The sequence below is a fragment of the Bombina bombina genome, chromosome 4, assembly GCF_027579735.1.
Source record: "Bombina bombina isolate aBomBom1 chromosome 4, aBomBom1.pri, whole genome shotgun sequence".
Taxonomy (NCBI): domain Eukaryota; kingdom Metazoa; phylum Chordata; class Amphibia; order Anura; family Bombinatoridae; genus Bombina; species Bombina bombina.
Genome location: NC_069502.1, coordinates 717,277,736 through 717,290,053, shown reverse-complemented (window position 1 = coordinate 717,290,053; position 12,318 = coordinate 717,277,736). Strand labels below are relative to the sequence as shown.

Below are 12,318 nucleotides of genomic sequence, written 5' to 3'. Positions count from 1 at the left end.
CTGAGGTGTCTTTGCCTTCTCCTGGTGGCCAGGTTCTGTATTTCCCAAAAGTAATGAATGCAGCTGTGGACTCTTTCCGTTTAAGAAGAAAATGTAAATATTTGAAATGAATACATTTAACACATAATAATATGAATTTTTCTTACCTTTTGCCTCTCTTGTCTCTGAGATCCCTATAAACGTCATTGCTTCCAACTATTGCACCTGTAGATCCAGCGTAAGAGTTGGGTCCTGATGATAAAAATCAATTGCCAGAAAAAGGTTATAAAGATTTGAAATTATTTTTCCTGAGACACAATATCTAATTACCCATTAATATAAATACATTGTACTATTAGGATTTGTCTAAAAATTGGGAACATGCATATTTTTTACATTAATACAGCATTACACGTGGTTCCGTTAAAATTAAACTAAAAGGCAAAGTGTATTTAGTTGTAGGGAATCATAAAACATTTTAAAGCAAGGTCTACATGTGAATGTTTTGGGCTATGAATTAATTGTTTTTTTTTTATTGGTAATTCTCAGTTGTTGTTTTTTTTGACTACCAAATCTGTAACATGTAATGCTGCTTAATATTTTAACATTGCCAAAGTGTGAGTTAATTGCAAGCATGCAAAGCTATTTGCAACATGCCAAATTAAAATCAATATTTTGTACCAATGACGTTAGACACATAAGTGTCCAATAGTTCTGCACACACAAACCTAACCAGTAAGATTAATAAATAAGCTTGTTTTAACGTTTTCAACCTGTTATAGCTTAAAGGGACACTAAACCCATTTTTTTCTATCATGATTCAGACAGAACATGCAATCTTAAGCTACTTTCTAATTTACTCCTATTATCAAATTTTTCTTCGTTCTCTTGGTATCTTAATTTGAAAAAGCGGGAATGAAGGCTTTGGAACCAGCACAGTTTAGGTTCAGCACTTGGGTTGCGCTTGCTGATTGGATAGCTAAATGTAGTCACCAATCAACAAGTACTATCCAGTGTTCTGAACAAAAAATGGGCCAGCTCCAACGCTTTCATTCCTGCTTTTTCATATAAAGCTACCAAGAGAATGAAAGAAAAATTAAGAGGAAGTAAATTTAAAAATTGCTTAAAATTGCCTGCTCTATCTGAATCATGAAAGAAGAAATGTGGGTTCAATATCCCTTCAAACATGTATCTTGCCTTTCTTGAGCATTGGAATATTTTTTTAGAGTATATGTAAAAATATGCAATAAAATATAAGAATTGTACAGTTTTCTAACAATCTTTTAGCTCCTGAGGTTCTTCAATCTTATTTATTTGTTTATCCACCACCATGGTCTTCACTATAGAACACCTGAATCCATGAGAAATGATCAGAAATAACTAAAATTATAAAGTCATAAAATAATCTGTAGATAGGGAGCCACCTATAGAAACAACATATAGTGATATAGGTTAAAAAATAACTTCATGCTAGAAGATAACTTGATTATGAAACTCATATAAATGAGGATCATCAGAAATTAAATCCCAAAAAGGCAGTATTCTGAGTGGTTCAAAAATGAGTAATCAAAGCGTTTCTGTACTAGGTTAAAATATTCACCTCTTGGATTTAATCTAATTATTCAAATTTTTAAGATCATATTCTCAAAGCTAGGAAAAAATTAAAACGTGCAACTTCAAGATGCTTACACTGAAATTCTTCATATGTATCATGTAGGAACTTATAAATGTAATATACTTTAACGGACTCTATGACTGCCAGACTATATAAAAGATAAAGAAGAATCCAAAAAGAGTTTTGCTTTTTTGATGGATGGCTTCTATGTTGTACCAAGAAAAAAAAATGTATTTAAACTATTTAAAAATGGATGTCACTAAACATCTGTTTAAACAGATGGCTATAAATGCTTAGAATTTAAATTTGCTTTTAAAAAAGTGCAATATTTTTGGAGGATGGGCTGCCTTTTTTAAAAAAAAAAAAGAAAAAAAGTTGGTTACACCAGAAAAAAACCTCCAAAAACTGCTGACCGATGTGCAAAGAATTTTTTTTCCACACGTCAAATGGTTTGACAGTTCAGGTACACTACTTATTTAGAGCAATCCCGATTACTTCTGTTTAAGAATGTTTTTGCTCTCGCTCGATAGAAAGTTGGGCCAGGAATAAGCATAAGCATGTTATACATAGGTTAATGCACACAACGGAGAAAGATTAATGCAGGAATGGAATGCTTCATGTCTTGGGTATGCAAAATAAAATGGCATAAGTAACAATAACACTGACTTAAAACAAAGCATAAGATATAATAGACTATAAAAAGGGATGATTTGCTATGGTAAGTCTGGTACAGTTTTTGCTTAAGAAAGGGCCATTATACACAAATGTTTAAACACTTGAAAGTGATGCAGCATAGCTGTAAAAAGCTGATGTTCTCCTGAACATCTCTATGTAAAAAAGAAAGATATTTTACCTCAAAAGTTCCTCAGTAGCCACCTCCCATTGTAAAGGATTTCTAAGCAGCATTTTAGTGTGTCCTAGGACAGCAGAAGGGATGAGCATTGTGCACTCTCATATTATTTCACCAATCAGGTAAAGGAAGCTTACAATGAAATCTCATGAGAGTTAAGTCAAATCTCATGAGATCACAGTAAGAGTTCATGACCTCAGCACTGCTGATGCTGATTGGCTGCTGTTCATTTCTTCATTTTTTTTTTTTATCTGCAGCTGGGAGCAGGTGAAGTATAACTTTTTACACAGAACTTACTCTGCTGAGTTGAGGAGATTGTGAGGTAAAATATCTTCCTTTTTTATATAGAGATGCTCAGGTGATATTTTCCTGTCAGCTTTTTACAGTTATACTGCATCAGTTTCAAGTGATTTAGCATATGAGTATTATGTCCCTTTAACATTTGCCCCATGAAACTGATATAGAATCCAATTAACATTTTATCCAAACTGGTATCTTCTATACATTTCAGATGATCTGGTTATACTCTTTTTATATAATATTTTTATGCTATCAAAAATCCAGATTATTTATTGAAAAAACATATCAAACCAATGCAGCATTTCTAAACATAAAAATAACCTAGACCTGAACAAATTTATAAATACTGCATGGATTATAAAACTATGTTCAAGGAATAGTCTACTTGAAATGTATTATTGTTTAAAAATACAGATAACCCCTTGTTATCTAAGCCTCTGCAGACTGCCCCCTTATCTCAGTTCTTTTGACAGACATGGATTTTAGCCAATCAGTGCTGAGCACAATGTTATCTATATGACACACATGAACTAGCAGCAAATAAAAGTGAAAAACTATTAAAAACATAATTTATGTAAGAACTTACATGATAAATTCATTTCTTTCATATTAGCAAGAGTCCATGAGCTAGTGACGTATGGGATACACATTCCCACCAGGAGGGGCAAAGTCTCCCAAACCTCAAAATGCCTATAAATACACCCCTCACCACACCCACAATTCAGTTTAACGAATAGCCAAGAAGTGGGGTGATAAAAAAGTGCGAAAGCATATAAAATAAGGAATTGGAATAATTGTGCTTTATACAAAATCATAACCACCACAAAAAAAGGGCAGGCCTCATGGACTCTTGCTAATATGAAAGAAATGAATTTATCAGGTAAGTTCATGTAATTAGCAAGAGTCCATGAGCTAGTGACGTATGGGATAATGACTACCCAAGATGTGGATCTTTCCACACAAGAGTCACTAGAGAGGGAGGGATAAAATAAAGACAGCCAATTCCTGCTGAAAAAAATCCACACCCAAAATAAAGTTTAACGAAAAACATAAGCAGAAGATTCAAACTGAAACCGCTGCCTGAAGTACTTTTCTACCAAAAACTGCTTCAGAAGAAGAAAATACATCAAAATGGTAGAATTTAGTAAAAGTATGCAAAGAGGACCAAGTTGCTGCTTTGCAGATCTGGTCAACCGAAGCTTCATTCCTAAACGCCCAGGAAGTAGAAACTGACCTAGTAGAATGAGCTGTAATTCTCTGAGGCGGAGTTTTACCCGACAACATAGGCAAGATGAATTAAAGATTTCAACCAAGAAGCCAAAGAAATGGCAGAAGCTTTCTGGCCTTTTCTAGAACCGGAAAAGATAACAAATAGACTAGAAGTCTTACGAAAAGATTTCGTAGCTTCAACATAATATTTCAAAGCTCTAACAACATCCAAAGAATGCAACGATTTCTCCTTAGAATTCTTAGGATTAGGACATAATGAAGGAACCACAATTTCTCTACTAATGTTGTTGGAATTCACAACTTTAGGTAAAAATTCAAAAGAAGTTCGCAACACCTCCTTATCCTGATGAAAAATCAGAAAAGGAGACTCACAAGAAAGAGCAGATAATTCAGAAACTCTTCTGGCAGAAGAGATGGCCAAAAGGAACAAAACTTTCCAAGAAAGTAATTTAATGTCCAATGAATGCATAGGTTCAAACGGAGGAGCTTGAAGAGCTCCCAGAACCAAATTCAAACTCCAAGGAGGAGAAATTGACTTAATGACAGGTTTCATACGAACCCTAAGCTTGTACAAAACAATGAATATCAGGAAGAATAGCAATCTTTCTGTGAAAAAGAACAGAAAGAGCAGAGATTTGTCCTTTCAAAGAACTTGCGGACAAACCCTTATCTAAACCATCCTGAAGAAACTGTAAAATTCTCGGTATTCTAAAAGAATGCCAGGAAAAATGATGAGAAAGACACCAAGAAATATAAGTCTTCCAGACTCTATAATATATCTCTCGAGATACAGATTTACGAGCCTGTAACATAGTATTAATCACAGAGTCAGAGAAACCTCTTTGACCAAGAATCAAGCGTTCAATCTCCATACCTTTAAATTTAAGGATTTCAGATCCTGATTGAAAAAAGGACCTTGTGACAGAAGGTCTGGTCTTAACGGAAGAGTCCACGGTTGGCAAGAGGCCATCCGGACAAGATCCGCATACCAAAACCTGTGAGGCCATGCCGGAGCTACCAGCAGAACAAACGAGCATTCCTTCAGAATCTTGGAGATTACTCTTGGAAGAAGAACTAGAGGCGGAAAGATATAGGCAGGATGATACTTCCAAGGAAGTGATAATGCATCCACTGCCTCCGCCTGAGGATCCCGGGATCTGGACAGATACCTGGGAAGTTTCTTGTTTAGATGGGACGCCATCAGATCTATTTCTGGAAGTTCCCACATTTGAACAATCTGAAGAAATACCTCTGGGTGAAGAGACCATTCGCCCGGATGCAACGTTTGGCGACTGAGATAATCCGCTTCCCAATTGTCTACACCTGGGATATGAACCGCAGAGATTAGACAGGAGCTGGATTCCGCCCAAACCAAAATTCGAGATACTTCTTTCATAGCCAGAGGACTGTGAGTCCCTCCTTGATGATTGATGTATGCCACAGTTGTGACATTGTCTGTCTGAAAACAAATGAACGATTCTCTCTTCAGAAGAGGCCAAAACTGAAGAGCTCTGAAAATTGCACGGAGTTCCAAAATATTGATCGGTAATCTAACCTCCTGAGATTCCCAAACTCCTTGTGCCGTCAGAGATCCCCACACAGCTCCCCAACCTGTGAGACTTGCATCTGTTGAAATTACAGTCCAAGTCAGAAGCACAAAAGAAGCCCCCTGAATTAAACGATGGTGATCTGTCCACCATGTTAGAGAGTGTCGAACAATCGGTTTTAAAGATATTAATTGAGATATCTTCGTGTAATCCTTGCACCATTGCTTCAGCATACAGAGCTGAAGAGGTCGCATGTGAAAACGAGCAAAGGGGATCGCGTCCGATGCAGCAGTCATAAGACCTAGAATTTCCATGCATAAGGCTACCGAAGGGAATGATTGTGACTGAAGGTTTCGACAAGCTGCAATCAACTTTAGACGTCTCTTGTCTGTTAAAGACAGAGTCATGGACACTGAATCCATCTGGAAACCCAGAAAAGTTACCCTTGTCTGAGGAATCAAAGAACTTTTTGGTAAATTGATCCTCCAACCATGATCTTGAAGAAACAACACAAGTCGATTCGTATGAGATTCTGCTAAATGTAAAGACTGAGCAAGTACCAAGATATCGTCCAAATAAGGAAATACCACAATACCCTGTTCTCTGATTACAGACAGCAGGGCACCGAGAACCTTTGTAAAAATTCTTGGAGCTGTAGCTAGGCCAAACGGCAGAGCCACAAATTGGTAATGCTTGTCCAGAAACGAGAATCTCAGGAACTGATAATGATCTGGATGAATCGGAATATACAGATATGCATCCTGTAAATCTATTGTGGACATATAATTCCCTTGCTGAACAAAAGGTAAGATAGTCCTTACAGTTACCATCTTGAACGTTGGTATCCTTACATAACGATTCAATATTTTTAGATCCAGAACTGGTCTGAAAGAATTCTCCTTCTTTGGTACAATGAAGAGATTTGAATAAAACCCCATCCCCTGTTCCGGAACTGGAACTGGCATAATTACTCCAGTCAACTCTAGATCTGAAACACATTTCAGAAATGCTTGAGCTTTTACTGGATTTACTGAGACACGGGAAAGAAAAAATCTCTTTGCAGGAGGTCTCAACTTGAAACCAATTCTGTATCCTTCTGAAACAATGCTCTGAATCCAAAGATTGTGAACAGAATTGATCCAAATTTCCTTGAAAAAACGTAACCTGCCCCCTACCAGCTGAGCTGGAATGAGGGCCGCACCTTCATGTGGACTTAGAAGCAGGCTTTGCCTTTCTAGCTGGCTTGGATTTATTCCAGACTGGAGATGGTCTCCAAACTGAAACTGCTCCTGAGGATGAAGGATCAGGCTTTTGTTCTTTGTTGAAACGAAAGGAACGAAAACGATTATTAGCCCTGTTTTTTACCTTTAGATTTTTTATCCTGTGGTAAAAAAGTTCCTTTCCCACCAGTAACAGTTGAAATAATGGAATCCAACTGAGAACCAAATAATTTGTTACCCTGGAAAGAAATGGAAAGTAAAGTTGATTTAGAAGCCATATCAGCATTCCAAGTTTTAAGCCATAAAGCTCTTCTAGCTAAAATAGCTAGAGACATAAACCTGACATCAACTCTGATAATATCAAAAATGGCATCACAGATAAAATTATTAGCATGCTGAAGGAGAATAATAATATCATGAGAATCACGATGTGTTACTTGTTGCGCTAAAGTTTCCAACCAAAAAGTTGAAGCTGCAGCAACATCAGCCAAAGATATAGCAGGTCTAAGAAGATTACCTGAACACAGATAAGCTTTTCTTAGAAAGGATTCAATTTTCCTATCTAGAGGATCCTTAAACGAAGTACCATCTGACGTAGGAATAGTAGTACGTTTAGCAAGGGTAGAAATAGCCCCATCAACTTTAGGGATCTTGTCCCAAAATTCTAATCTGTCAGACGGCACAGGATATAATTGCTTAAAACGTTTAGAAGGAGTAAATGAATTACCCAAATTATCCCATTCTTTGGAAATTACTGCAGAAATAGCATTAGGAACAGGAAAAAACTTCTGGAATAACCACAGGAGCTTTAAATACCTTATCTAAACGTTTAGAATTAGTATCAAGAGGACCAGAATCCTCTATTTCTAAAGTAATTAGTACTTCTTTAAGTAAAGAACGAATAAATTCCATTTTAAATAAATATGAAGATTTATCAGCATCAACCTCTGAGACAGAATCCTCTGAACCAGAGGAATCATCAGAATCAGAATGATGATGTTCATTTAAAAATTCATCTGTAGGGAGAGAAGTTTTAAAAGATTTTTTACGTTTACTAGAAGGAGAAATAACAGACATAGCCTTCTTTATGGATTCAGAAACAAAATCTCTTATATTATCAGGAACATTCTGCACCTTAGATGTTGAAGGAACTGCAACAGGCAATGGTACTTTACTAAAGGAAATATTATCTGCTTTAACAAGTTTGTCATGACAATCAATACAAACAACAGCTGGAGGAATAGCTACCAAAAGTTTACAGCAGATACACTTAGCTTTGGTAGATTCAGCACTTGACAGCGATTTTCCTGTAGTATCTTCTGACTCAGATGCAACGTGAGACATCTTGCAATATGTAAGAGAAAAAACAACATATATATAAAGCAAAATTGAACAAATTCCTTAAATGAGTTTCAGGAATGGGAAAAAATGCCAAAGAACAAGCTTCTAGCAACCAGAAGCAATAAAAAATGAGACTTAAATAATGTGGAGACAAAAGCGACGCCCATATTTTTTTGCGCCAAATAAGACGCCCACATTATTTGGCGCCTAAATGCTTTTTGGCGCCAAAAATGACGCCACATCCGGAACGCCGACATTTTTGGCGCAAAATAACGTCAAAAAATGACGCAACTTCCGGCGACACGTATGACGCCGGAAACGGAAATAGAATTTTTGCGCCAAAAAAGTCAGCGCCAAGAATGACGCAATAAAATGAAGCATTTTCAGCCCCCGCGAGCCTAACAGCCCACAGGGAAAAAGTCAAATTTTAAGGTAAGAAAAATGTTAAATTAAAATGCATTATCCCAAATATGAAACTGACTGTCTGAAAATAAGGAAAGTTGAACATTCTGAGTCAAGGCAAATAAATGTTTGAATACATATATTTAGAACTTTATAAACAAAGTGCCCAACCATAGCTTGGAGTGTCACAGAAAATAAGACTTACTTACCCCAGGACACTCATCTACATATAGCAGATAGCCAAACCAGTACTGAAACGAGAATCAGCAGAGGTAATGGTATATATAAGAGTATATCGTCGATCTGAAAAGGGAGGTAAGAGATGAATCTCTACGACCGATAACAGAGAACCTATGAAATAGACCCCGTAGAAGGAGATCACTGCATTCAAATAGGCAATACTCTCCTCACATCCCTCTGACATTCACTGCACGCTGAGAGGAAAACCGGGCTCCAACTTGCTGCGGAGCGCATATCAACGTAGAATCTAGCACAAACTTACTTCACCACCTCCATCGGAGGCAAAGTTTGTAAAACTGAATTGTGGGTGTGGTGAGGGGTGTATTTATAGGCATTTTGAGGTTTGGGAGACTTTGCCCCTCCTGGTGGGAATGTGTATCCCATACGTCACTAGCTCATGGACTCTTGCTAATTACATGAAAGAAATGTACTTAGATAAGAGGCAGCCTTAAACAGCTTAGAATCAGTTTGAGCCTACCGAGGTTTTGCTTTTAACAAAGAATACTAAGAGAACAAAGCAAAGTTGATGATAAAAGAAAATTGGAAAGTTGTTTAAAATTGTAAGTCCTATCTGAATCATGAAAGTTTAAGAATGATTTTATGCATTAGAAAGGAAACAACCCCCAGTGATCCTTTAAGTATATTACTTTTACTATACTACCTATATTTTGATTTACTTCTAACAATTTTTAACAGTGCAGAAAGGTAAAAAGTATTGTGACATTCAAAGTTAAAGGGACAGTAAGTGTTACTGCTCAAGCTCAATAGATACATTTTTCATAAAAACAGCCCCTCTTGCAAAAGATTTTTTTATCATCATCATTATTATTAATATAACCAGGAGCGAGCAGTTTAGCCAACGAGAAGGTGACCGCTCACCCCAACAGATTTTACACAGTAGTTCAGTCATCTGGTTAGCTGGACGACTCACCCCTGATTATAAATAAATATTAAAAAAAAAAGGTTGCAGCAAGGGGGTTGGACAGAGAGGCCAGAGAACCTAAAATCCTGCAAGTTCCTGCAACTTTCATCATGGCTAAAGGACAGCAAGTCCCTCCTTGGATAGTAATCATTAGCCATGGTTGTGACATTGTCTGACTGGTGTCTATAGTCATTTTTTTGAAAATGTATTATTTTTTATTCTTATTTTTAGTTCATTTGTCCTAGTATTAAATTTTGTGCAAGATAACATTGGGTGTCACAAAGCATTATTCAGCATGAAATATCCAACCAAATTTCTCAATTTTGGAAAATAATAGTTTAGCTGTGAAAGCATGCTTTTCTTTTAATAATTTATACATATACCATCCGATTTAATAGTGATGGAGGTTTATTTAATTTATTAATTATCTTTGCATAAGGAATACAATGTATATTTGTTAATAAAGGAGATATAATCTGAACTATACCAATACAGCATTAATGTATATAAAGTTAAAAGTGAACAATGCATTATTAGTATAGTATTACATATAATAATATTTGATAATCATGAAGTAATGTGCACTCTCTCTGTGTAAAGGATAGGGTTAAAATACTTGAAGCAGACATTCAATTGTTTTAATTAGTTTCAACTATTGGCCAATAGTAGAACGATTTGCCTTTTAAATAGTGTGATGAGGCTAAGCACATCAGGCTATGATTACGGCTCACTAAGCCGAAACGCGTAAGCCAAGTGCTTTGTCTGCTACAATTCCTCATTGTAACGTGCTTCCCGGCATTACTTGTTTTAAAGCTTGTTTCAATAAAGTTGGATTTTTTACTTACTGGAGTGGATCGACCTTCTTCTTTGCTACATTGTCTGACTGGAACCAGAGAAAAGATTCCCCTCTCAGTAAGGGCCATGCTTGTAGAGCTCTAAATATTGCACAAAGTTCAAAGATGTTTATTGGCAACCTTGCTTCCCAAGGAGCCCAAACAGCTCCCTATCATGAAATACTTGCATCTGTAGTGATCACAGACCAAATAGGACAAGCAAAAGAAGCCCAATAGGCTGACGATCCAGCCACCTAGACAACAGAGTATGATCCCTGCACCACTGTTGAAGCATACAAAGCTGAAGTGGTCTCAGGTGAAAACGAGCAAACTGAATAGCATTCAATGCTGCAATCATAGAACCTTCATACAAAGAGTAACAGTGGGAAACTGGAAAGACTGAAGATTTTGATGGCAAAACCAACTTTAATCTTCTTTGATCTGTTAGAGAAAGTCTCATGGAGAAAAAAAAAAGAGAAAAAAGTAACCCTTTAGCTAATTGATCGTCCAACCATGTTGACAAAGAAACAACAACAGTCTGTTGGTTTGAGATTCTGCTAAATGTAAAGATGGAGCTAGTACCAAGATATTGTCCAGGTAAGGAAACAGAGCTATTCACTGACCTCTGATGATAGACAAATGAGCCCCCAGAACCTTTATGAAGATCTTTGCAGCTGTAGCCACACCAAACGGTAGAGCAACAAACTGAAAATGCTTAAATTGAAAGTAAATCCTAGCGTTTTACAAACGCTAGGATTGAATATTGAAACAAATAAAGGGGACTTTCATTCATGGAGTATAAGATACTTCAAGTAGAAAGCTCCTTTATTTGTTTCAATCGATCGCCGTTTTTAGCTGCCAATAGCCGGATTTACTGCACGGCTATTGGCTAAAGAGGTGAAAACCCCCTTTATTTGTTTCAATAGTCAATCCTAGCGTTTGTAAAACGCTAGGATTGACTTTCACTTTAACTAGAAAAGCAAACTTCAGAAACAAAGTGATCTTTGTGAATCGGAATATAGAGGTAAGCATCTATTAAATCTATTGTTGGCATAAACTGCCCTTGCTCAATGAAAGGCAGAATAGACTGAATAGTCTTCATTTTTAAAGTTGGAACCCAACAATCTTGTTCAGTGCCTTTAGATCTAAAACTGGTGTGAAAGTTCCCCCCTCCTTGGAAACAAAGATTTTAATTTTTTTTTTTTTTTTAAATAACAATTAACTTATAGTATTACATTTTGCTTAGTTCTCTTTACATACTTTCTTAAAGCATAATCCTAGGTGAGCTCAGGAGCGGGCACATGTCTTTAGCCATCTGACAGCAGTATTTGCAACATTGTAATATTATCCATTGTTGCAAACACTGTTGCCATAGGTTGCTAAAAGTATGTGCACGCTCCTAAACTCCTATCAGGCTCCCTAGATTTACACTCCAACAAAGGATATCAAGAGAACAAACCAAATTTGATAATAGTAGTAAATTATAAAGATGTTTAAAATTGCACACACTACATGAAAAACGAAAGTTTAATTTTGACTAAACTGTCCCTTTAAAATAACAGAGAAATCTATTTTGTTACACTAAAACTAATGATATAATATGTTGTCATGTAGTATACTGCCTGGGGCCTTCTACGAGTAGGAAGAAATTATCCCTGGATTTTACAAGGTGCTTTTCCTTTTTACACATAATATGGAGAAATGCAATGCCCAAGTAGATCATCACTAACGATGAGAAAAAATGGTAAACATCACCTCCAGAGAATTTTGAGTGCCTCCATCATTTCTAAGTCCAGTGAACATACTACGCAGACTGGTCAGATCAAAGTACAAGTTATT

The 12,318-nt window shown here is 36.5% G+C and overlaps 1 protein-coding gene across 1 annotated transcript in view; it reads right to left on the bottom strand.

Moving 5' to 3' along the window:
- The window catches only part of AFDN (afadin, adherens junction formation factor), a 502,926-nt gene that overhangs the window by 25,343 nt on the left and 465,265 nt on the right, over positions 1-12,318 (bottom strand). Inside the window, exon 32 of the mRNA XM_053710918.1 lies at positions 147-231. Coding sequence (XP_053566893.1) covers positions 147-231 — 85 coding nt within the window. The remainder of the gene's footprint in view (positions 1-146; positions 232-12,318) is intronic.